Raw genomic sequence first — 27,731 nt, forward strand, 5'->3', positions numbered from 1 at the left:
TATATATATATATATATATATATATATATATATATATATATATATATATATATATATATATATATATATATATATATATATATATATATATATATATATATATATATATATATATATATATATGAATTGTCTTTATTTCGGTCTTGTACAAGTTTTTTTACAAAACAAAATGAAGAAACTTCAATAAACATTGCTTTTGCCGAAAAAGGTGTATGATGCTGAAGCCGTGGCTTATAGTGCCTACCCTTTTTCTTTTGTGATCAGCTTTAATCTGAAACATTAGCATTAATCCGTGGAAACAAACAATGCATAAAGAAGACAAAAAATAAATAAGACAAAATATAAAATTGACGTTTCACATTCACATTTTTGATAATATACTTTATAATACAATATTTTCTTTAAACATTTTCTTAAACTTGTAGATAGAACTGCACATTTTTAGGTCGTTGTCACAACTATTCCATATTTCTCTTGCCTTAATTGATGTACATCTCTTTTTAATATTTGTTCTTACTGTCCTCATCCCAAACATGAGTTTCCCCCTAAGGTCATAGCGGGTTTCTTTTATTTGGAACAAGTCCTGATTGCAGTTTGGAAGCAGTTTCTGCTGGGCTTATATACTATATATCCCTACTGTATATATATATATATATATATATATATATATATATATATATATATATATATATATATATATATATATATATATATATATATATATATATATATATATATCCAATATATATATAGCTATATATAAATTTTTATTTTTATAAATAAAATAAACATATGTGAGGGGGGGTCGGGGGGGGTGAGGGATGGCATCTGCTGCTAGTCTGAAATGAGAGTGTGGCAGGGTGCAGGATTGGGGCATGGTCTGCAGGGGAGAGAGGGAGTGCGGGGGAGTGGCACACAGGTGACACGGCTGGAACAGCTGATGGTGCACAGGTGTGTCTAATCACTCTCTGTGTATTTCAGTAGTGTGCGGGCCCTGGAGACAGGAGAGGAAGGACGCAGAGCGGAGCTCTGCTGCGGATAGAGCTGAGTCCTGGTGCACGTCTGTGTGATTTCAAATAAATACGAATTTCTCGTCAAAACCCTGTGTCTGCTGTCCTGTCTGGTGACCCCGTAGCAGCGAGCCTTGCTACAGAGAGAAACACAGGGAAACGCACAACGGGCACACAAGCCTTTGAAATTTTTAAGAGAGAAAACAAACAAACTTGTTACTTCAGATTCAGATTCAGCTTCAGATTACTTTTTTTAACCCCTTTGGGAAGTTCCCTCTGGGAAACTGACATCTCCATCTCACACACACAGCACTGTCTTTTACAAATCGAAACACCCCAAATGCCAAACACCCATATAAAGATAAAAAGATAAAACATTAAAAATAAAGATAAAAATAGATATAAAAGGTAAAAACAAAAATCTAAATAAAAAGAAAAAAATAATAATAAAAATAATTATATGGATAGAAAATGTGTTGTGTAATATTGGACAAGTTATTGCACTGTCCTGGTTTATTTCACAGTTATTGTACACTGACTGACCCCCACAGTCCCTCTGTTCTTCAGTTCTTCTTTGCCCTCTTTCCCCCCAGTGAGGAGTTGAACAGTTTGATGACACGGAGGACGAAGGAGTTCCTTAGTCTGTTGGTGGGAGGAGCAGCACTGAAATGGTTTCTCTGGCTGCTGATGACAGAGTGCAGAGGGTATTTTGTTTCTTTATTAGGCTATATATGTGTCTTCTATTGGTTGTTCTGCCTCATTGTGGCCATTTTGTATCAAGAGAGTTATATCTGTAATTTTGTAATCTTAAATTATTTGTTTACCGTATTTATTTTCATTTCATTCATTGTGCTTTATTTGTTTGGCATCATTGTCTTGCATATTGTCACCTCTAATTTTAATCATTTTTGTAATTTTGTCTCTTTGTGTGGTCCACTTTATAATCCCTAATCCATTTTGGTCATCTGGTCTAAATTATGAAATTTCTAATTTCCTTGAGTGCACATTCTGATTATATTTCGTTTTTTTGTCGTTTATCAGTTTTTTTGTATCTTTGTAAACAGCAAAACATTTAGTTGCAACATTTCAGACACTGCATTTCTTGGGATTATGTGTCTAATGGGATACTTTTCATCTTTTGATTATTGCATGCCTCATATTGGGAGTTTCTCATTTATGTTGAATCCAAACATCTAAAATAAGATAAATCCGAGAATGTGATACATTTTTACATTTTAATTTTTGTCCCCAGTTATCTCATATTAAGATCTTCAGGTGTTTACAGCCTTTTACAACATAGCATACGTTTGTGTCTCCAGAAACAGCACTATTAAACCCTGTAGTGTTTTACATCCAACAAGCATGTGTGGCCACAAATCTGTCATAGTATGTGTGTCTTATTTGTGTTTTCTTACTATTTTAATGTAAAAATGAGATATATCTGTATGAAACTTTTAAAAAAACTTAGAAATTGTTTTACATTTACATTTGAATCTGAAGAAGCTGTCAGTCTTGAAGCAGATGAGCTTTACACATACATTTGTTGAGCCTTGAATGCAATGTTTAATAGTGATTGAGTTGTGTAAGAAAATAACATATCTGGATTTTCTTTATGTGCATTTAAAAAAATATGACTACACTTTCCAAAGTGATGATACACATAAATCTATTTAAAGTTAGGCCAAAAACTGGACTGGGACCTTTGGTGTGCGCCATGTCCTTACTCTGAACAGCAGGGGGCAGTATTGCGCCACGTATGGTAACGCAGATGGACCTACATTATTGTGCACAGGTTTGCTAGAGCGGTAAACTCTGGATATTAAACTTGGGGATCTTTTCTTAAAATGATTAGTTAAAAACTGCACCTGCCACCCCCCCCAAACAAATGAAACAAACAAACATCCAAAAAATAACAAAAACACGATCATATTGATTAATATTGATATTGCCTCAACTCTCAGCCTCGACAGGAGTCTCTCTGCGTGGAGTTCGCATGTTGTGCTTATACTTGCGTGAGTTTCATCCAGGTACTCTGGCTTCCTCCCCCAGTCCAAAAACATATTTACTAGTTCCTTTTAGCCATGAGGCCTTAGAACCAAACTATTATCAAGCGGAGGACAAGACAAATAACTTATTGATTATTGCTTTTTGATTCTAAATTGCCTGTATGGTTGTTGGTCTGTGTGGCCCTGCCAGTGCCACGGATGGCGACCTGCCCGGGATGTTCCTCCTGCCTTTTGCCTGTAATGAGCTGGGACAAGCTCCAGCAGACCCCCGTGACCCCGTGTATAGGACTAAGTGGGTGGTAAATGAATGAATGAATAATCTTTAATACTACGGACTGGTATCCATCTTTAGCTTCTTTCACAGTCTTTCGATATTCATTTGTTTCTCTTTTACATTTGTTTCTCTTTATGGGGTTTTTATTCACCATACTAAGAAAACTAAAGAAGGAGTGGAATAGCTGGAGTAGGAGGAATACAGGAGGAAAACTGATGTAATACAGCAAATTAAAGTGATGTAATATAGCAAATTAAGGAGCGGAGAGGATGATGAGACAAAGAGAACAGATGATGCCAGCCAGCCTCATAGGCCTGAAGCTAGTTTGGGCAGTTTGTGTGTTGATTTTTACAAGCTGGACCACACAACAGTAATCCAGCCATAAAAGACAGAAAGAACAAATATATGGGTAATGGAGGGTTTTATTTGGGCGCTGAAATTGGATCTATGACAGGACAGAAGAACCAGCAGAGGAGTTTGGGTGAACTTTTAATACACTCATCACCTTTTGTGGTTCTCTGAGGGACCGTCACAAGAACACCCTCTTATTACTCCCGTTTTGACTTCTTATCCACTGAGACAGAAAAAGGAGAAAAGCGCTTGAGGAATGTGAGTGGTCTATTCTGTAGTGGTAATAAAGACAGCAGCTTTTAAATCAGCTTACACTTCAACCAGCCACTGGCTGGCATGAATTGTCCTCAGTCATTCAGTCATTTCTCTATTCAACTCTCACTACCCATCTTATCTCTTCACGTCCTTCTTGTCCACACAGCATGTACATTTTGAAGCTCGTATTCTCTCTAAGTGGTTACTGATCAGTATCTTATAAAGTCCTCTCTGAAACTAAAGACATCCTTAAAACTTAAGAAGCTGAACTGCCTTGCTATTTAAAGGGTGCACATTTGTGTCCCTTACAGTTTTCCGAGATGTGAAAGATCGAGAAGTATATAACTGCAGCACAGCGGGGACAACCTCCATCCCACAGGGTAATGATCACTCAAAATTCACTTTCAAGGTGTATGGCACATACATTACTCTGTATGTGCTTGTTTTGCAGTTTTAAAAAATGAGGTAATTCATGCTCCGTAGGAGCACAGAGTCTCTTTTCATCAGTCCAATTTTGGCCAGCTCACTGCTGAACAACGATACACTGTACTGAGAGAACGAAGGTGTTTAACAACCACCACTCAGATACATCACCTCTTACAGTAAATCTGACTGCTCCTGAAGCATTTTGCAGCAGGTCGAGAGCATGCATTCAGGCTGTACACCATTTATCAAGATTTGTAAACTGTTAAATAAAAGACGAAACCTTGGTTCATAAGATATTTAATGATTGTACGGGAGGTGTGAATAATTAAGTTCTACTGTGTTAGACACCAAAATATAAATAAAACAAGTAAATGAAGAGGAATACAATCTTCGCACACCACTATTGCATGTTGAACATAAAGACAGCACTTTCAAAAATAATAATTTTGACTACTTCCTTTTCTGGTCCAGTTTAAAACAGGTCTTCCATTCAAACTTAGCTTTATAGTTTGCATTTAACTTTCAGCTTCTGCACAATTTCATATCTTTGTCCAATAAAATACTCTTTAGAAGTCATACTGGGAAACAAACATGGTGACTTTGGTGATGTACCTCCCAATCTGGATTCTTTTCTCCAGCTCACTCATCTCCACTTCTGCCTCCAGGGTGGCAGGACCCTGCACAGGGCTCACCAGCATCAGTTGACCTGTTTGACGGTCCGAACGCTGGACCGTGAAATGGCGGCGAGCTTGTTTTCCGCCTAGCAAAGAGAAGCGAAGTGTGTCACCGATTGGGCGCAATGCAGAGACTCTGAACATGACGCGAGGAGCTGATAGGTTGGACACAACGGCCAGGTAATGGTAGGAGAAGGAATTTGGGGCCTGAGAACATGCTTTGTTGTCCACAGGGCAGGGGTTGCGTTCACAGCGCCTAGAAGACAAGAAATAAAAACTGAGAAATGCTGTTTAACATAAATTGATAGTCCCTTGAGCACTGGTATAAAAATAAAGTAAATAATGGGGGTAAGTACTCACATTGGTGATGTTTTGACATATGTAGCATTAGGGATTTTGGGACAGTCCACACGAACACACTGGAACCCACCATATGTGTTAATGCACATCTGGTCCTTTGTGCAGTTGTTTTGCCTGGTGGCACACTCATCAATATCTGCGAGAAAAGACAGAGCCATTCATTTATAGTTAAAGAAAATTTGGTGCATTTTAGTAAAGAATATAATTGAATTCACAGACAGCAATATTTCCAGTCATGTAATATATGAGTGTTACTATATATATAAGTGTTACTTTGTTTCAATAGCATTTATGGTTTTTGAGATAAAAAAAAAACAAAAAAAAAAACAGTGCAATGCAAGCTCTGCAAGCAATGTTGAACATGTGTCAGCCAAGACAACACAACATCCACAACCCCCAGAGCCTTGAGGAACTCTCTCATCCTCTCATCCACCCCTGGGGCCTTGCTACCAAGGAGCTTCTTCACCACCTCAGTGACCTTAGTGACCTCAGCCCCAGAGATAGAAGAGCCCATCTCTGAGTCCTCTCTGCTTCCTCATAAGAAAGCCTGTTGGTGGTATTGATCTTTGAAGTATTCCTTCCACTGATTCACAATATCCCAAGTTGAGGTCAGCAGCGCAGCATCCCCACCACACACAGTGTTGGTGGTGCAGTGCTTCCCTCTCCTGAGCCACCGGATGGTGGACCAGAATGTCTTTAGAGCTTTCCAAAAGTCTTTTTCAAGGGCCTTTCAAACTCCTCCCACGCCTGAGTGTTTGCCTCAGCAGCTGCTGAAGCCACATTTTTGTGGTTGGCCTGCCAGTATCTTTCAGCTGCATCCAGAGTCCCACTCCTTCTTTAGTCTGATGGCATCCTTTAGCATCCTTTACCAGTGGTGGTCTCCACCAATGGGACAGATATTTTCCGACACAGAATTGACAAGCATATGTGGAGGTGTTTTTTTGTTTTGTTTTGTTTTAAAACTCAAATCGACTATTGTGTATGTAACCATATCCATGGGTGTTAAATATGTGTACCTGCAATCTGTGCTGCAACCCTGACATAGAGAGTTACATTTTCACATTGAACAGACTTTGAGTAATTTGTCTCATTTACCTCAAACCAACAACCTTAGTGAAAATACAGGGACCCAGGGATGAAGTGATCTTTACGCTCTCTCAAAAAAAGCCCTGCAGCAATTAAGTACCGAATGCTATTGGTCAAAATGTACCTTTAATTTATTTATTTTGAAACGGTTTCATCTGTATTTTAACATATTTATAGGATAACACCATGCTCTTGGCTCTTTGGGCCCGTGGACCTGTACTTATTAGACTCAACCTGTTCAAACATAAAAATCACAGACCTGCTATGGATTATGCAGAGCTGGTTTTCAACATGCAGGGTACTTCTAAAGTGTATTTTCCACCACAGAAGGATAACTGTCATTATCGACCTTTAAAGCACTTTCCCAATGCTTTGAGTGTCAGTATATGATGTTTTAGTAATTTGAACGTATTTGAATGCCATTTCAGTATCCACAGAGTATTTCTGAGAGCAGACTTGTAAGACATAAAGAAGGAAAGTTAGTGCACCTTTACAGCTGCGTCCATCCCGAGTCACATTGTACCCAGCAGGACAGGAACAGCGATAACCTCCAGGAGTGTTAATACAAGCATGTAAACACAATCTCCCACCTTGTCCATTATGGAACAGCTCACATTCATCTATATCTAAAAAAAACATATTAAAAGAAACACATAAACATCCCATAGAGAAGCATTGGTTATAGTTTATAATGATTAAGTGGAAAGTATTTGCTGTACCAGTGCACATGTTGCTGTCTCTGCCAGAGATGGTGTATCCAGGGTCACAGGTGCAGTGGGAGGCCCCTTGCACTGTCGTGCAACGTGATGGACGTACAAAAAGCCCGGTGGTGGCAGCTGGTAAGGTGGTGGCAGCAGCAGCAGCAGCGGCAGCAGCAGCAGTAGCCGCAGAGGCGTTTGCCGTGGTGATAAAAACTATATGATGCCAGAAAAGAAAAGAGAAATGGTGGTCAGCAGTGGAAAATGTTTTCACAACCTGCTGTAATATTCTCAGTGTGGTAGGTGTGAACCAACCCCAGGCCTTTTATTTAAACAGACAATATGTGACAAACATAGCTAGTATATATTTTATATTTATATATATAGTAAAAAAAAATGTATTTTGCGCAGAAATATAGTCAAAAACAAAACATACTGGGCCCTAGAGATCTAGCCCACCATAAGCCTCAGGCAGCAGACTGCTACTACTCAACCAGCGCCGTCTGGGACGCCAGGCTGGAATTCAATAAACCCCGCTCTGTGGTATTTAGCACTGGCTTGTATTTGGCAAGTTAAACCACTGGCCAGTGTAATCTCCCTCAGCAGACTGTAAGGATTTGGATACTGGCCTATGATGATATGTTTGTCTTAAACATCTCTTTGATGTCTGGATAGATAGTGACAGTTATGCACACACCAGTATTTGGTATTTCCCAAGACTGAAGTAGCGGTGGTAAGATCATTAAGTAAAACTACACCTCCAGCGCCTATGTGATCTGAGCGTGATGTCGTGTGTTATCCTCACATGTTGGCACAGCGCTTTGACAGGTAGCTCCAGCCCAGCCTTTGGCACAGACACAAGAAAACTGGTTCACCTCATCTGTGCACGTCCCACCGTTCAGGCAGGGAGAGGACGCACACTCATTGATGTCTGAGGGAAATATGCAGAGAAGAGATACTATGACACACGCAACTTAATAGCTTTGATGCTTGAACCACTAAGAACCTGACATCATGATATATGAGTGTTTTTGATAGAAATATCTGGAAATAAGAAGTTAATGATATGTGCAGCCAACGTGCAAGGGGATATACATCTTGATCAAACGGCCTTTGAGCTTTTATCTCAAAGTCGGCAGGCTGTCGAGGGAAAGATAGAGGCTGCAAAGAAATATTGTATGTAAAGCATTGAAAAACATCTCTGGACATCAAGTGAAGGACATAAATAAGGAAACATGATCACCGTCCAGCTTGCAACATACATAGTGGTAACGTGTTTCATGCTCAAAAAAGGAAAAGAGAAAGTAAGAGACAGAGTGACTTTAAAGAAAAGGGATGTTAAAAGGGATGTAACAAGGATTCTTTGATTAACGAGCAGCAGGAGAGTTGGCAGGGAGCAAAAGTGGATAAGTGTAGGAGGAAAGAGGATGAAGAGAAAGATCTGGAGAGAAACGTCCATCACATTGAGGACAGGCAACAGAGAACTGGTGTCCCACCTTGGCAGTTGGGCTGCTGGCCACTCCAGGTCAGACTTTCCTGACACGCTCTACTCTCTGATCCCACAAGTTCATAACCAGGGTCACACAGAAAATGGACCTCATGGCCAACAGTGTGAGACTTGCCAAGTTTCCTCCCGTTGAGAGGAGCTTCCAGTTTTGGGCAGGTACCTGCTGGGAAATGTAGACAATTAGAGAAAAATACTTTTGAATGAATAACTCAAAGGGGTTTGGCTTACTGTTGAAGGTTTTTGTCGTCTGCCGGCCTGCACTGCTCTGCAGTACATTAATTTTCTTCTTCAGGTTGCGTAGACTCTGCAAGTAGGAGGCTTCGTGGGCTGACAGAAGTTTCTGGACCTGCTTCAGAGAACTTTGTATTCCCTGCCTACTGGGACAGTCCTGTTGCAAAACAGAGCAGTAAAATAAATCCATATGTGCTTTTAGGGAATGTGGTACAGTTACTTTGGTAATTTACTGATGATATCAGAAAAAAAATGATATCAAAGGATAAAAAACCAAGTCAAATCAATTCAATTCTGACATGTGCAACACAATACAGGATCGAAATTGTCATCCTCAAAGTCCTTACGGTGCAGCAGCTAAACAAAAAAAGATCCAATGTGCAAATCTTAAAGAATAAACATATAAATATAAATATAAAGGAGAAAGAAATATGTTCTGTATGTACAGTATAAGACAGGAATGGGTGGAATGGATGAATATCTACATACTGTACAGTATATACACACACAGTATGACCGGTGTGCTGCCAATTTCTGCTGCTTTGCCAAAAAATGTTACCTAATAGTTTTCTACCTTTGCAGAGCTTCAATTTTACTGTGTTTTACTCCCTAGCCCACATCCTTTCCCCCAAGTGGTCCTTGTCACTTTCCAGGCCGTCATTGTAAATAAGAATGTGTTCTTAATTACCTTAAATAATGGTGAATGACTGAATGAATATCAAATAAAGCGATATAATCTTTGTTGTATAATGTTCACAAAGTGTAATGCAATTCATGTCATGGGTAGTGAATTTTGAAGCATCAAATACTCAACATCCCATATTATCAATTTTACATTGTGCAAGAAATCATGGACGTGCCAATCAAACTTTGAAAATCCACCGTGCGCGTGCGCAGAACCTCAAAGTAGCATTTGTCGGCAGGTAGCAAGGATTGGCAGAACACCGGTTTTGTTGATGAGGTAGTCCTTAGTTAGAGTTGCAAGAGAAATAATTCATTTATAAATAATAATTACAAAACAAAAAATAGATTACAAGTATTTTCACTTAGTAAATTATTTTGTAGGTTTGTTTCTTTCCTAACAGAGTCTAAAGCCTTAGCACATGTTGTTCACTATTGTACAGCACATAACTTAGTTTTGCATGATTTATTTGCACATATCAAAACAGAAAACCTTTCTTCTGAAAGACTACAGGGACAAAATCCACCTATGACACTGATCTATGAATAATATAGATGAGTTCCAGTAATTCAAATATTTTTTATAAATGCCTAAAAACTCATATGAAAAAACACAGTATTAACATAATAAACAGTTTTACCATTTCACCTCACACAACTCACACCTGCATTTTCCTCTGTGCAAAGCATAAAAATCTCTGAATCTACTTCATGTTTTAAGCTACAGTACTACATCTACTTCTGCGAGACATTTGTGTTTCAAACATCCCATAGGATAAGATTGGTAATGAAAACATTGCCAGGTCCAGTGCAATTAAAAAAGAAATGTCTTGAATAGAGATCAGTGATATACGGAGGCAGAGACTTCAGATGTGGTTTAAGTGCAGCAGGGATCAGAGCGTTTGCTCGCTGTATTTGCCCTTTGCTCAGTCACAAACAGAGAAACACAGTGTAACACTCAGTGATGTGGTTTCAGGTCTAACCTTCTGCAGAAACTATTTAATTTTTTTTTTACATAAAGGTATGTCACTGCTTATTCGGCAAATAACTTAATATCCAAAGATGCTGTGCTGGGTTTATATCACGGGTAATTACTCTTTGAGAGTGGGGTCAAGTGACAGCCTGAACCCCCTCTGCTGAAACATCACCTGTGTACAACCTCCCTCTCCATTGGCTGGAGGGTGGAGGGAGTGTCTCGTTCTGTGGTCGCCCTCTGTTCCTTATTACGCTCATTCATTCATCAGCGCCATTCCCTTCCTCTCATGCATGTTTTTAGACAACCAATTAGTGTTTTCATCCAGCGAGAGTTATGTAAGTACAGTCAATATTTGTTGAAAACACATTTTGTATTTAGACTGAACTGAGGTTTGGAAAAACTTCAGTCATCTGGAGGGACGTGGGGGTCGGTGTTTATAATTTACCTGTCAAAGTTCTCCTTTTGCTTGTGCGAGACAACATCTCTCACAGGCTCATTTTAAACCAGGGGTGTTATCACAGTCAGCTCAACATTTCAGTCAAGTTCTATTTCCTAATAAAAATAAACAATTTGGAAAAAAAACAACAAGCACTTGCACATACTGTGTACAGGGCACAACCCATCACGGTCATGCTCTTAAACACATACATACCCTGTGTTGACCATATCTCAGGAGAACACAAACAAATTCTGCACATGTGCAGATACAGACATGCATGCAAAGACATGAAGAGCGTCATTCACAGACACGTGAGGCTCCCTGGAAATGTTTTGCAGTTCGGCAGTGAAGCGTAGATATAGTGAGTGAATTCAGTCATTGGTGCAAGTGGGATGTTGTTTCTGAAGCTTGCGTGTGAAGGAGGCAGCTGAAAGTTTGCCCTGTCAAAATGTTCTCTGTGAAGCACAGTAAGGATTTTCACATGGGTGCCCCAAAGCACCGAGGTAGATATGGGTAGTTTTTAAGCCACACATGATCATTATTGAAGATATTTTATCATCACGTACTTTAAAGTTAGAGCCACATAACTACAGGTAATCAGAAATAAGCAATGTGAACCAAGGTGAACCTAATGTGACTCCAAGTTAAGGATTCGCTCATTAGGTAAGAATGTTTTGCTGTTGCATAGTCTTACCTGTCCAAAGGTAGGATAGAGTGAACAGAAATACAGCAACGTGACATATTTCAGAGCTAACCCAAACATATTTCCACCGATACGAGCGAGTTGTTGACGAGCAGTCCTCAGCTGTGTCAGAAGTTGCAGATAGACTGAATTTTAAGTGGGCAATCCTCAGAGTGAGCAGAGAGTCCAGGTGAGGAAAAAGACCACAGTCTGCAGTGGAAAAGCTGCAGCAGCTAAATGGTGTGGAATGCTGGGTTTACTTTTCAGGAGCCAATCAGAAAAAAGCACCGTGGAAGAAAAATGTGACCACATTATTATCCCTTTACTTGATTTGGAGTGCACTTCCTCCGCTCAGAGCAACTTGATGATGGGAGACTCTAGAGAAGCTGTGCCCTCTGCAGGACTAGATCCATACTGAACATGCATTTCTGTCTTGTATGTTACTTGGATTTTGTTCATCCTTTCATTTTCTCTACCTGCCTCATCTTGTTCAGGATCACAAACTGACACTGGGAAAGAAAGGAGGTAAACTTTGCACATGCTGCCAGTTCAGGTCAGCTGGTAGCACAGGGAGACACATAGCTGTCCCCGATTTTCACTATAACCAAGTTAGAATTACCTCTTTATTTAACATGTCTGTCTTTACAAGTACTACTACTACTACTACTACTACTACTACTACTACTACTACTACTACTACTACTCATTTAGCATTTAGCATTTAGCAGACATTTTTATCCAAAGCGACTTCCATCTGAGAGAACAACACAAGCAAGGAATCACATTGGAGGGTACAGCTGGATCCGTGCTGGTCAGACTGAGTCCAATTGGACACAAGTGCTGCCATGCTACTGCTCGGGTTGTTTGTTTTTGTTTTTTTATTTTTTTTGTTTGTCTTTAGGAAGAATGTGGGCTAACTGAGGCAAATGCAGGAAAATAAAAAACATACAAACCAACTTTACTTTCAGTTTACAAGCAAACATCTAATTATCTTTCGGCTTCATCCCAACAGCCCTCTGAATTCAGCGATTGTCAAAGTGGTTGATACCAAACACGCCTGCTTCTATACTCCACGTAATGCACTCAAAATGTAATACATTACAAGGCACCTTCTTTCGTGTTTATAAAATGTTGTTTAATTTAGACTGTGTAGTGTACGTAGTTAATATTGAGCGGTCATCACCATTCAGTGTCTGGTATCAGGATGTTAGCAACTGATCATTTGGCCTTGTGGGTTTTTATTGGGGTCTCTGTGCTTTGGGATTACTTCCCACGGATGCTATCAGGTCCCATCATATTGGCATTTGGGGAGTTTGGAGACCAAATGAACATTTCAGACTCTTTATAGTCTTTGAGGACTTGATCTGGGGAATCGGGCGCAATACGGGGATGATGTGGGTCATGTCTGGTCTGTAGAAAGTTTAAGGTCGTTGTCAAGAGCCAAAATAACATTCATTTGAATGCCAGTCTGCAGGTTTTTGCAGCAGAACATTGCACTGTAAGACAAGCAGCATTTACCAACAGTGAATATCAGTGGTCCTTATGATATAGCTCACTGGTGTGTGTGTAAGTCTACTTGTGACAGTAAAACTAAATAAAAAAAATCTGAAGTGATTTGCTAAAATTGTCCAATCGTCTCACTTAAATGAATGTGTAAAGATATGCTGTAGAAAAGATTTATCGCGTTGATGGAGCTTTGTGCGTACTGTGGGCAATCCGCTGATGAAATTGTGATGAGTTTCAATAAGACTTTGATTGCGTCTGCTGCTCTCGGCTCAGGCACGTGGTCCCTTTGGATTTTGGATTTAGCCAGGAAATCATTTTACTGGGTTGCAGTGTCTGTCTGAGCCCAGAACAGACCGTCCAACCAGCAGGGGGAAAAGAGAGGTCTTCTCTGATGCAGCAAAATCAAAGAGATAAAGAACGGGACAGCCTGAGACTGAATCCTCACTGCAAAATACACACAGCTCACGGTGAACAGATGTGGGTCTATTGTGTTGCACTGCAGCCGTCACCAGACAGTCACTCACCGCGGTGTGAGCAAATCCTGATTCATGCTTTACACAATGGATCAGAGAAAATAAATAATATCACCATGTTTAAACAGTCACTCAGGCAGCTCCATCCTGAACCTCATCTCCACTGACTATGTGCAATCCTCCAAAAAACTGCTCACTGACACTGCGTGGTAAAGTGCTTTAATTGGTCATTTAGATGTGTGGATAGCACAGATCATTGGTTTGGATAGCCTACTCCATCAGATGTGACTTTTTTGCATCCAAGTTTTGACCCATATTTTCTCACTCAGAAGGCTATGATTTGGTTAGTATCACACAGTAAACTTAAAAATGTGTGGACTTGTATGGAAACCTTAAAATATATGGTTATTCAACTCCAAGATACATGTAACAACAACAAAAAATGGTATTAGAACATTCAACACCTGGTTTTACACAAGTTGATTCAATCGTATTTTTAAACAAGGTAGTAGTAATGTACAGGGGTGGAAAGTAACAAATTACATTTACTCACGTTACTGTAATTGAGTACTTTTTATGAGTAATTTGTAATTTTCTAAGTAGTTTTTGAAATATGTAATTTTTACTTTTACTCGATAACATTTTGACCCAAGTATTTTACTTCGCTACATTTGACCCCCCTCACGTTACTGAGTAAAAAAATTATGGTGAAAATCTTGTGGGCATTTTATTTTGGTTTATTGTGAATAGCAGGATCCTGCCGGCATTGGGCACTTTATTTTGTGTTTGAATACTTTGATTCTGGTTTTAGTGTTGTCGGTTGGACATTATGACTGAAAATAGTTTGCACTTTACAGTACAGGTTGTGACTGTCCTTTTTGTCCTGTTCTGCGGAAGTAAAAGGATCATGTTACTGAGCTCAGCTGAGCTTTTACAAGTGTGGATGTGTACTTTAATATGCCTCAAAGTTGATTAAAACAACTTGTGCTGGATTTGATTCGTGACTCATCCTTTTTTTGCATTAAATAACTGAAAGTAACTTTTACTCCAATTACATTTTAAATTAAGTAGGCTACTTTTGTACTTTTACTCAAGTACATTTTTAGATGAGTACTTTACTTTTACTTTGAGTAGAATTTAAGCAAAGTAAAGATACATTTACTCAATTACAATTTTTCAGTAGTTTTTCCACCTCTGGTAATGTAGTATGTAAAAGTTAAAAATATACTTCCCTGCGTCCTTATACAGGCCTAAACTTTCCTTGTTGCGCTGTCATGCGGATCTGCATCGCAAAATGTACAATTAAAACTTTTTACCAACTGAAATAAAGATGAAAATAAAAATGAATATTAAAACAGAAAGTTTTTACACCCCCTGCCCTTTTGTATTTTATGTGAGCGCTCCTGAGTGGCTGGATCCAGGAGGAGGGAGGAGAGGAGGTGGGAAGCGGGATAACAAGTGGTGTTGTTTCTGGAGACCTTTCACAACTTCAGGATGGTTTGTGCAGCAGCTCCCTGCCGGCTGGACCGGCTCATCCTTTTGTTTCTCCTCGGCCCGTTCCCCCCACACACGCTGACGGACGCAGCGTCGCCGGACACGCACGTTTCGGCCCGCTCCGGTAAATCAGGCTATTTCTGATGTTAATTCGCAGAATTTACATATATTTCATCCTGTGTGATTAGTAACGGTTTTAGAGTGATGAAAGCGAGCAATTCTGTATGAGATTATTTTCATATTAATGTTGGCTTGCAGGTAGCAGTCATTAGGATGCAGATTCTGGAGTTATCTGGCAAAGCAGCTGCACAACTATTAACCACTGTACCTGCTGTGCTGCTGAAATATGCCATGATCTTAACTGATTTCCATATTGATGGCATTTGGACGAAGACAAGGCAGATTTATTAACGCCTCTCTTTGGAGCTGAGTTGTAGACACTTCAATATTTTTGATTAAATATGTGAAAAAGTAAGTGACTTAGCCAGCTTGAGTTAAAGAAGTTAACTTGATGCCTTAAAGAGCAAAGTCAACAGCATTTTAATGATATTTGTGTAGGCTATACCATGCTCTCCCACAAAATTAGTATGTTAGGCAACTTAAAGTAACATAAAGTTAAAATTTCTACAAATATTTGTGTTGAAGGCTCCTATGAAGTAGCATTTGTATGAGATACAAATAATAAAAAAAAACTATCCATGCTATGTCCTAAAACAGTAAAAAATCATCTTCGTGCCATGGCCATGTTTAACCCAAATATGTGTCAGGATGCTTTCTTGTTGGATGCGGTGACATCAGGGTGACACATCAGCAGTTGCAGTGCTGACCAGTTCAGCATGGTTAAGAGTGTTAAGTAGGATTAATCTTTCCTGTAAACCCCCCACCCCTGTACACACAGTCAGTAAAACTCAAATATGTTGCACTTTGTTTTTGTAATAAATGGACAAGAGGCTGCATTAAACATTATTAGCCACGTATATCTTCAACAGTGAGGACTTTTACCAATCAGACGTGTGTTTTGTGGAGCAGAACTCACTTTGTACTTTGTATTTTAAACAGTTGTGTGTTGAACCGCGCTGGTGAACTTTGAATGACAGACATGCTCCGAACGCTCTCCGTCTGGCATACGCTCAAACCTCCCGCCTGCACATTTGCATTCAGTTGCCGTGGCAACAGCTGCAGAGTTTATGAGTGTTTTTGTGTTTTTCTTCCAGGGCTCGGAGTGAAGGAGCGCTCACAGATTGTTGGCCAGCACAATAGACTGCGGAGTCGGGTCAGACCCATGGCAGCGAACATGCAAAAAATGGTTTGTGGCACCTTTTGTCTGTCCCCTCTGTCTATATTTGAATGGTGTGTCGGCTGTTGCCTAAATGCGGGGTGTGACATTATCCTTTTGTTGACTACCTGTGCTTTTGTTAGAGTGGGACTGATACCCGCACTTAGGTCTATTCTACAAACTGTTTTCCTCTTCATGAACATAACTGAGTATTTATTGACCGTCTCTGTTTTCTTATTAAAACTATTCAGGCACAGAATGCCTAATCAAAATGTTTTTGAGTTAAAAAAAAACACTTTCAGTTCCAAGCTCCAGACAAACACAGTAATGAGGAAGGGGAAGGACTGAGTCGTACTTCTCAGTCACAAGTAAAGATATGATGCTCTGTTGATGTTCCCGTAGGCATGTCTGAGAGTTTTGCTGCAACCAAATCAAAATGACAACACTGATAGCATTTCAAGTCAATTCAGCTTTATTTATATGGTGCTAAATCATAAACAATCTCAACTCAAGGCACTTCAACAATACAGTTCAACCCGTTCCAAAGAAGTCCAATTAATAAAAAGCCAATAAAATATCAACAATTATTGCTTCGCTAAGGAAACCAACAGATTAAGATTTTTGCATCAAAAATTTCCTTCGATACAATCCCCCATCCTGAGCAAGCACCAGGTGACTGTGGAAAGGAAAAACTCCCCTTTAACGGGAAGAGACTTCTGTCAGAACCAGACTCAGGATGGGCGGCCCTCTGCCTTGAGAGGACAGGAAAGAGGAGAGAACAGCAACAACAGATCAGGAACACCTGCCGGGAAGAAGTTTGATTACAACAACATGTCATTAATAGAGTTGAAGTGGAAGAGAACAGAGTGAGGAGAGGTGCATCATGGGAAGTCCCCCAGCAGTCTAGGTTTATAGCAGCATGGCTGAGGGATGATCCAACTGAGCCATAACTACAAGCTTCATCAAAAAGGAAAGTTTTAAGCTTGATCTTAAAAGGTAGAGAGGGTGTCTGCTTTTGGAACAGAAACTGGCAGCGTGGTCCAGGGGAGAGGCGTCTGATAACTGAGGGCTGTACCTCCCATTATAGCTCTTCTGCTCCGTGGCTCCAACTTTGATCGTCCTTCAGCTTGCATTTCTCTTTCTTTTCCATCTGTATTCTTATTTTCCATTGCAAGAAATGTATGGGCTATGCGACGTGGACACTTGTAAATCACGAGGAGATTTTTTTGTCACTGATATCACTATTTTCTAGGGATGCCCTGATACCATTTTTTTCATACCGAGTACAAGTATTTTACTGTGTGTACTTGCCGATACCGAGTAGCGATACAATACTTCTACCACAAAAATAACTAGGCTAAAAATGCAATGAAAAATGCAATGAATTGGAAGACAGGTTTTATTTGCAACAGATACATTCCATAAAAATAAATAAAATGGGAAGAATAACTATTTTAAACAAAAAATAATCTTTCTGTTTAAATAAAGTCTCCACACTGGCAATGTCTTCACATGAATGAAACATCATATCGCAGCTCGAGTGCATCGAGAAGACTGTTAGTGGCTGGTCATCCAGCGCTATATAACGGGTTAGAGCCTCCGGTATTTTAACGGCCCGTGGGTCGTCTCTTACCATTGTCTGTCGCTTTTGCAGAACCTGAGCTGAGTTGGCTGTTGTGGTGTTGCTGTAGCATTAGCAAACTCTGTATACTCAGCTTTATGATGCGCCTTGAAATGTTTTATCAAGTTGCTGGTATTAAACGACATATTCTCCTTTCCTCCTCTTGACATATTAGCAGCACGTAGCTTGCAGTCTGCCTTGCCTCTGTCGTCGTCCCTTATTTTAAAATATGTCAACACTGCCGCCGTCCCGCTTGCATTAATTGTCGCTATCTTGCCTGAAACGGCGCTGCCAGTCTCACTCATAGGTATCACTCTCTTCTCATCACCACGCTGACTGCGGCCCAACATGTCCCCCTAGAGTCACTAATCAGTAACTACAACAACAATGAAGTGGTATCGGTGCGTGGTATCGGAGAATTTGTGCGAGTACGAGTGTTCTGTCCTCAATGCATCTCTTGCATGTATTGACAGGCAGCTAAACACTCGACTCCAAACAAGACTCTGGGTGTTCTCTTTCCAGGTTTATTACTGAAGCAAAGTGTGAAACTACAAAGAAAAATAAATAACATAATTATGAATATGGTCTTTCTTCAGATGCACAAATGAATCACTTCACATCACATTTATGAACTGTGTAGCCAGAAAATGAGCATGGTTAACAAACACAGGATGTTATACAGAAATACCAGTAAATAAGCTTATAATACTGTATAAAGTTGCCACTTAAGCATAAACATATGATGGTAAAATACAGATAAATGTATGAATACATACTGACGATGCAACTCAAAACAAGCTGTATGCTGTAGTCGCCAATACTCACTGGAACCTGACGTGCTCTTGTTGTTACTGACTCTCTACTTCCTGGATAACATTGACAAAACATTTAGCTGCAATCCCAACATTAGCCAGTAGGAGGTAGTACTGCGCCTTTTTAATATATCATTCAAGGAAAACATCATCTTTTTAACTGAAACTGTAAATTATATGAACTAAACTGAACAACGAGTATGAGTATATGAGAGCAGTATCGGTATCGGGGCATCCCTACTATTTTCCAACACTTTTTTGGAACTTATCAGTCGCTACGTAAGCGTAGCCTACAAACAGCAGAGACCTGAACTACGACTGACAAGCTAAAGCTGACGACTATCACAATCTTTATCAGAAAATCACCATGCTGGAAACCAAAACCCATCGACTTGAATTAAATGGAATATGTGGAAGTGATACAAATTTACCTTTGACTAAATAAAGTAAACAAGATTGTGCCAACCCACAGCTAATCAGCACTAACAAGGCTGTTAGGAAGTGGGAGAATGTTGTTTTTAGTAACAAATCTTCAAGTATTTTCTGGAATGCACTTGGTTCAAAAACAAATAATATATCATCTCTCAGGGAAAACCAGCCCTGACTGGTGATATCTGTGATGACCAGTTGACCTGCACTACCAACAGGACCAACATCTTCCTCCAGCCCTGTTGATAACAGGTCACAGACTTGGACATCTGTCAATGGAAAAACCAAAAATATCAATCCTCAGCCTCCATAAACAAACATGCCACTACAGAACAGATTTGCACAACTACAGCATCTCCATCTTATGACTTGGGTAAAGTCTATTCACACAGCAAAGTAAACCGGAAAAATAATTCAGAAAGTAAAATGCTAAGAGGGATCTAGAGCCTGGACCTGAGACTGATTTTAGTTGATGCTGTGTGAAAGATGTGAGATATGTGTGCGGCAAACGTCCAAAAGTACTGAGCAAGGATATGGTATCGAATGTAAGAGACAAGATCGTACAAATTCTGACAGCACATCCAACCGTCAAAAGCTTCATACATGTTGGCTCAAGTGGTATTGTGAAACAGCAGTCTGAGGAGCTAAAACGAGACTTCAAGAAGCAATTTGATACAATTAATAGTCTGGATGCTGAAGTGTTTTATTAGTAGCCTTTTACCAGTGATGCAAGGAGACGAGAGATTCATTAAGCTGTTTAGCCTGAACAAATGGCTGACAGGTGTGTGTACCACCTTGAATTGCCTTGTTGCTGAAATGTGCTATATAAATAAACTTCCCTTGCCTTGCACCAAGTACTCGTTTAATTTAATTGACAATTCAATTTTTTTCTGGGACTGTGGGCTTTTTTTTTTTTTAAGGCAGATGGTCTCTGCATCAACGGATCAGGAGTGAGGCTGTTTGCAGCTAAGTTTTACCATGTTCTGAGGTACCACTCAAAACACGAGAGAGAAACAAAAACAAGGCAATGCTAGTTTATTTCTATAGCACAATTCAATTATGAGGTGATTCAGACGTGCTTAATGGAGACATTCAAACATCATCACATAATAGACAATAAATAAAAAGCAAGAAAGAAAGAAAGAAAGAAAGAAAGAAAGAAAGAAAGAAAGAAAGAAAGAAAGAAAGAAAGAAAGAAAGAAAGAAAGAAAGAAAGAAAGAAAGAAAGAAAGAAAGAAAGAAAGAAAGAAAGAAAGAAAGAAAGAAAGAAATATGTATAAAAAACAGTAGTTAAAATATGATCATGTTTTGAAGCTAAGCTTAAAAGTATCAGTGCAGATTTGGAACTTTATTCAAATGCAGCTGAGACTCGGTGTGTCTTCATCCTGGATTTAAAAAAAAAAGATTGTTTAAGCTGATCTGAGGCTTAACGAGAATAAGATACAGCCCAGTGGTAACCTTGAGATGGGGCTGGCCCAGCATGGAAGATCTCCTCCTCTCCTTCTGGAAGATCATCGCTACAGAAAGCCCTGCATCATCTGAGTCATCTGAAAAAGCTGGTGAAAGAGGCCAGTCCCCAGCGTCCAACTCCCTCTCCTCGGCAGGAACAAAAACAGCATCTCTCAAAACAGCCAGATAAAGTACCAGCAAGTTCAAAGTGATACGTGCTGGGTCCAGGCCACAGTACTGTGAGTACTAGCGGCTCTTTCCAAGACAAGCCAGGGCCCAATTTGGAAGTAGCGTCCTCCATCCCTGCTTTAATATGTAGCAGAAAAAGATCCTTCAGAGAGGAAAGGCTCACCCAAAAGCTGTAAATGTATCAAATCTTGTGTTCACTCCTCATCAGCCACAGCCAGCCCATAATGACAACTGGATAGGTAGTACGATTTACACACTGAAATGGCTTTAGTAAATGTCAGGTCTTTGGCAGGAAAAACTTTTTAAATTAATGGTTTTATTTCAAAACACAAACTAAATGTAATGTTTTTTAACAGAGACTTGGTTAAATGAAGATGATCATGCAGCAGTTCTTCTAGAAACAACCCCTCCCAACTACAGCTTCATGAGAAAAGCTAGACAGAATAAGAAAGGAGGAGTAGCAGCCCTTCAATGTAAGCAAATCTTTTTTGACAACTATGGTTCATTTGAATATGATGCTCTTTAGTGGAAATCCTCTGAACATCTCTAAGTTTATGGTGACATATGTTGCTCTGCCTGACCATTCTTGTGTTTTCTTTGAAGGTTTTTATTAATGTCAACAGAAGCGTCCAGGCACAGATCATTAAGAAACGGTATTTGCGTGAAAATACCCATGAAATGTTTTTTTCTTTTTTACTCTTCCTCACCCGTCCTCCACTCACCTTCATTTAATGAGCTTGTGGATAAATTCACTGGTAAAATGATTAGTATTATTGATACCATTGCTCCCAGCAAGGTGAAGGGAATCACTGCTAAAAAGAAACCTCCATGAAGAAATGCTGCACAGGTCAGAGCTGAAAAGCTCAACACAGGTGACGGAAAAACTAAATTAAAGGTTCATTATGACATTTATAAAGAGAGACTGATCATATATAATATGGAGTTGGAGGAATGCTAGGCAATCGTATTTTTTTGATATCATTGCCAAAAACAACAATATTGCACACACTTTGTTCACTACTGTTGACAGACTAACAAACCCCCCTGAGTCAGTGGACTCTGAACGTCTATCCAACCGTGCCTGCAATGATTTTGCCTCTTAATTTACTGACAAGATTCAGAAAATTAGACAGTCAGTTAGTGCTCCTATGCCAGATACAGGATATGCGCCACCTCTGTGTCCATGACACAGTTTTGTCCAATCACTCATAAGAACCTGGATGACTTCATACAATCACCTGAACTCCACCACTTGCTGCCTTGATACTCTGCCAACAGGGTTTTTTAAAAGTGTTGCACATTGTATGTCCTCAGAACTTCTAGACATTGAAAATACATACCGGTATCTGCTTTTAGGTATGTTTTCTCAGTGCCTAAAAACTGAGCCGTCACTGAGCCACTTTAAAAAAAAAAACAGTCTAGACAGATCACTTATGAACTGCTATAGGCCAGTACCAAACCTCCCTTCTCTTGGTAAAATAATAGAAAAAGCAGTTTTTTAACAGCTCTACAACCTCCTGACACTAAATGACTGTTTTGATGTCTTGCAGTCAGATTTCTGGCCACATCACAGCACTGAGACAGCTCTGGTAATGGTCCTTAGTGACGACTGCTCCAATACGGATGGTGGCAACATTTCAGTCTTGCTCTTACTGATCTCAGTGCTGTGTTTGACACAGTCGATCATAACATATTGATAGACTGGTTGAATAACTGGGTGGGACTTCCTGGCACAGCACTTACCTGGTTGGAGTCCTATTTATAAGACAGGGACTATTTTGTGTCTTTAGGTAACTTAAAATCGGTACTAACAAAAATAATATGTGGAGTTCCTCAAGGTTCAATTCTGGGGCCTCTGTTATTGAACATGTATATACACCCACTAGCTCAAATTCTATTTATAAAAAAATGTGTTACCATAACTATGCAGATGACATACAAATCTATATAACCATCTCACAAGCAGAATTTAATCCAATTCACAAATTGATCAAATGCATTGATCCAATTAAAGAGTAGGTGTGCCAGGATTGTCTTCAGTTAAATGGAGACTAAACGGAAAAAAATGTGTTTGGAGCCAAGCATGAAAGATTAAACATCAGCACTCAGCTTCAAGCAGTGATGCTACAAACCAAAAGCCAATCCAAAAATCTGGAAGTGGTTCTGGACTCAGTACTGAATTTTAACAGCCACATTAAGATAGTAGCGAATTCAGCTTATTATCCCCTAAAGAGCATATCAAGGATTAAAGAACTGATGTCTCAGCAGGACTTGGAAAACTTGTCCATGCTTTTATCTTCAGAGACTGAAATGCCGTTATCACGGGTCTCCCTAAACAATCTGCTGCAGTTAGTCCAGAATGCGACTATGGTCTATGGTCCAAGAGAGTGGACCATATAACTCCAGTCCTTACATCTTTATACCAGATTCCTGTCTATCCCAGAATAGGTGTTAACATCCTGCTATTGGTTTTTAAATCTCTGAATGGTCTCGGGCCAAAATACACCTCCAATCTCCTGGTCTATTGTCAACACACCAGAACCCTCAGGTTTTCAGGATCACATCTACTTTTTGTACTCAGAGTCAGAACCAAACACAGTGAGGCAGCTTTCAGCCTGTGTGCTCCTCACCCAGAATGCATCATGACAGCTGAAACTCTCATTTGCATTAAGTCAAGGTTGAAAACCTTTTTATACACTGCTGCATTTCAATAATCTACCTCAAACACTACAACCTTTGTTTCTTGCATTACATTTGTTTATTTTTCTTAAATGACGTGTCCGTCTATAGTTTCTGCTTTTACGCTCTAATTTTGTATGCATTTAAAAATATATTTTTATGTAAAGCACTTTGAATTGTCTTGCACATGAAATGTGCTTGCTTTGCCTAGAGACTCTAGGAGCCATAAATAATGGGGGAGTGGTAGCCTAGTGGTTACAGAGGGGTCTGGAGGATCCAGGCTTAAGCCCCTGGATTGCAACCAAGGTCAACCACTTTGGGCCCCTGAGCAAGGCCCCTAACCCTTACTGCTCCTCAGGCGCTGTACAAAAACGGCAGCCCACTGCTCCTAGTTTGACTAGAGATGGGTTAAATGCAGAGGAAGAATTTCCCCATGTGGGATTACTAAAGGAAAAACATATTTTATTTATTAAATCTGCTGTCCGAGAGCAAAGAGTACTGCTTGAAAAGTATGGAACCACAAGTTCTTTAAGATACTTTATGATGGAGCTTGCTCATTGAGAGCTTCATATGACTGGAGTTGAAACTGGGGAACTATGATCTCTCCTGCTAGTTCTCAGCAGAACCCTGTCTGCAGCATTTTGGATGAGCTGGAGGTTATTTTTAGAGATTTCTTAGGACAAACCAAAAATAAAAAAATAGAATAATCCAGTCTTAAAGTAACAAATCCATGGAGCAGTTTTTCTGCCTCGCTCTGAGACAACATATTCTTCATTTTAGCAATGTTACGAAGGTGAGAAAAGGCAGTCCTGGAAACCCGTAGGGCACTGTGACGGCATTTCTGTTTTACATCTTGCATTAACTACATTGACAATGAAAAACATGAATACCTTGGAATGATCTGATTTTCTGCATTCATTTGTTGTAAAATGTGATCTGGACATCTAAGTCACAATAATAAACAAACACAATGTGCATAAACCGATAATACAAAAATGTGTTTCTTTGTTGAAGTAGCTCATTAAACATTTAAGGTACTTGAAGAAAAGAAAAACTAAGTGACCCCACAGACTAATTACGTCAACAGAAGCTTAATGTTGTCTGTAGTTTGCACAAGTGTCTAATTAATGAAATGAGTTTGGAGCTTTAAGATGAAATGACACTTTGGTACCTGAGAAAAAGCTTGTGTTGGTGTGAAAAATATATGAAAAGGAGATCTCTGAAGACATCAAAAGGAGGTGATCCACATGACGCTAAAAAAGGGCACAAAGTTATCTCAAAGTGTTCAGGCATCCATCAATAAACAATTAAACTACGGTAATTGGTAGTTTAACATCATACGCTAACATACTCAGTCATTGAGCAGGCAGCATGTCCACAGAACCTCTTGGGGGAAGCTGCAAATAATTAATTTCTGCAGGCTGGAAGTTTACCAACGTGCTCTTTGGTAATCTGTAAAACTACTCTGAAAATGTTTTGTGGACTGATGAAAAAAACAAACTTGAATGTTCAAAAAGAATACCAAAATCAAAAAAATAATCCTATCAGTGAAGTATGGGAGGGCGTATGTCATGATTTGGCTTGCTTCGTTCCTTCAGGGCCTGGATTACTTACTCAAAAGGAATATCAATTCCCAGGTTGACTAAAATATCATACTGGATAATATAAGGGTGGGTGTCCACCAACTGAGGGTGAAGCTGAAGTAAATCCACCAGAGAATGGCTTGCGAAAAAGAACATTTTCATTCTGGAGATCTGTTCCAGAGCTACCGATAGACCACACTTGTAATCGTTACAGCCAAAGGAGGTTCAACAAGCCATTAACTCTGAGGCATCAGTTACTTTGTCCTGCAGTCTGAATATTTAATGGTTTTGTTCAATAAAGACACAAGAAATTATAATTATTTGTGTGCTATCAGCTAAAGCACATTGTATTTCCCTGTTACTGTGACTAATGAAGACTGAATCACATCTTATGGCACATTATTTCAGAAAACAAGTTAATTCCTAGGGGCTGAGATACTTTTCTGAGAAGTGTTGATTGGACCTCAGCACAGCATTTGTTGGTAGTCAAGTGAAAGTTGTAAAATTGGTAAATGTCTGTATAAAGTCACGTGCTGTGGATTCGTGCCAATTGGAGAGAAGAAAAAACACTAATTGTCAACACATATGTAAAATCCTAATATTTGTTTTATGTAGACAGTCACTGAAAAAAAGTTAGAGGACTGTGGAAGGAGGTTGCAGAGTATCCAGAAGAATTTTATGAAACGTTTTTACTCAGGTTTTGTAATCTCACCAACTGCGTAACAGCAGAGCTGCTGCAGACTGTCTCCCTGTCTTATTTTATCTTTTGTTTTGCTTTACAGTACTTATCAGCACAACTGTTTCTCTTTCATTTGATGATAACAAAGAGGTTAAGACAGATTGTGACGCTCACAAAGCCCTCAATACCTTTTGGGCATAATATGAAATTTTTTACCAGGGGAAACTGTCACTGTGTTGTAGATTAGATCCTGAGAGCCACCCATTCAGAGTGAGCTCCTTTCTTCGACTGCTCTCCAGCCTCGGAGAACTGTTCTCTACTGATAAGGCAGTAATGAGAAAGAGAGGATGTGGATAATCATCCTGCATTCACAACTCTGGTATTACAGGTAATTTCCTAGTGAAAACCCTCAGAGGAAGCTTTGCCAACTTGAAGAGGTATATTAAAGAGCTTTACTGATAAACGTTAAAAGGCTCAAGGCTCTGGCTGTGTTTTGTGGATATCTAAATAAGTTCCCTAACGACACACACATATACACACACACACAAGAATAAACCAGTATTGTGATGATGTGTTGACGTGATTATCACACTCTTTTAGGTTTTGCTTTAGGATGAAATAAAATTAAAAACATTTCAAGAATGAACGGTGCTTCCTATTTTTCATCACCCGGTGCCCTCTCTGAAGGCTCTCTTTGAACTGTTCAACCTAAGAAGTATTATGAGGTCATAACATTACCGACAGAGGCAGAAATAAGACTATTCACTATTTGATATGTAAATCAGGACCTCTGTTTGTGAGATTGTATCTCGCTAATCACTCAGAACTCCCCCAAGCGCTGTACCTCATTTGAACATGGTTAGCTTCAGAGGGAGCCAGAATTTTAAAGGGGGATAAGTCGCCCCTTAATTTAACAAATACACAACACTGTACATGAATATAGCAGTTGACAAGGCTGCCACAATGAAAGCTGAGTAGAGTAAGAGCACGCTTATTGTTCATGCTCTTTGTGAGTTGGGGATCACATCAACCAGCTCATGTAACATGACATGCTTTAAAATGTAATATCTCTTATTAAATATTGCCAGGTGACCTGAGAGATTTTCTGGCGGACTTCAGAGAGCAGAGGGAAAAATGAACTTTTGTTACCACATGCAATGTCTGTCACAAAAATTACTGGCGTTAGATTTTTTGTTTGTTTCAGCATTGACAGGAAATGCAAGTGCAAAGCAAGAATCTGCCCTTGTGAACACTGCAACCTTTTTTCTTTGACCCCTAAATGCCGTCAGATGTGCAGCTAATCCCAGACTAGACACGTCTCAGATTAATCTTCATCTGTGGAGCTCCCCCTTCAATCTGAATATATCCAGGTCACTGCTTAATGTTTTGTAACTGTAGCCGTGCCCAACTTTAAAGAGTCAGATATAAAGACACACAATCCAACAAACAGAGTCAAATATTGCCTTTTAAGAGTATGATCTGTTATAAACTAGTTAAATGGGTTTGAAATCAAAATAGTTTCAATTGTACAGATTGAAATAATCATAATCATCCATCACTACTTTTCAGTTCAGTCATTCCTGCAAAAGGGTTTCTTTTATTCACAGATGCAATGGATGTCGTCACTCTGGTGAGCTAGAAAACGAAGCTTTAATAAATGGAGTAAATTGACAATGTGGGAGGGTCATAACGCTTTCCTGATCCTTACTGTGTCCTTTTTAAACGCCTAAACCTAACAACATGCTTTATGTGTCTAAAGTCAAGTGAAAGCAAACCACTGGTGTGTCCAACTGGACTCTCAGCAGTGTGACCAGCACTTATCCAGCTATGTGATTTTTGTGCTTGTGTTGTTCTCTCATATGTAAGTCGCTTTGGATAAAAGCAT

The 27,731-nt window shown here is 39.5% G+C and overlaps 2 protein-coding genes across 3 annotated transcripts in view; one reads left to right on the plus strand and one right to left on the minus strand.

Moving 5' to 3' along the window:
• Positions 1 to 4,603: 4,603 nt before the first annotated feature.
• Positions 4,604 to 11,952, minus strand: LOC133420854 (fibulin-7-like). 2 transcript variants are annotated; one of them, XM_061710718.1, is made up of 8 exons: positions 11,669 to 11,952; positions 8,876 to 9,035; positions 8,637 to 8,810; positions 7,946 to 8,071; positions 7,162 to 7,356; positions 6,931 to 7,068; positions 5,357 to 5,492; positions 4,604 to 5,252 (listed from the first exon to the last, which is right to left on the minus strand). In XM_061710718.1, exons 1-8 carry the CDS (start codon positions 11,735 to 11,737, stop codon positions 4,889 to 4,891), a joined length of 1,362 nt encoding a protein of 453 aa, XP_061566702.1. In that variant the 5' UTR covers positions 11,738 to 11,952; the 3' UTR covers positions 4,604 to 4,888. The 2 variants fall into 2 exon arrangements, with proteins under 2 accessions (XP_061566702.1, XP_061566709.1); XM_061710725.1 differs by having other exon boundaries at positions 8,637 to 8,807; positions 11,669 to 11,951.
• A 3,177-nt stretch (positions 11,953 to 15,129) lies between these two features.
• Positions 15,130 to 27,731, plus strand: part of LOC133456494 (C-type lectin domain family 18 member A-like) — a 124,141-nt gene continuing 111,539 nt past the window's right edge. The window contains exons 1-2 of the mRNA XM_061734978.1: positions 15,130 to 15,253; positions 16,344 to 16,435. Coding sequence (XP_061590962.1) covers positions 15,130 to 15,253; positions 16,344 to 16,435 — 216 coding nt within the window. The remainder of the gene's footprint in view (positions 15,254 to 16,343; positions 16,436 to 27,731) is intronic.

This window comes from Cololabis saira, chromosome 2 (assembly GCF_033807715.1).
Source record: "Cololabis saira isolate AMF1-May2022 chromosome 2, fColSai1.1, whole genome shotgun sequence".
Taxonomy (NCBI): Eukaryota; Metazoa; Chordata; class Actinopteri; order Beloniformes; family Belonidae; genus Cololabis; species Cololabis saira.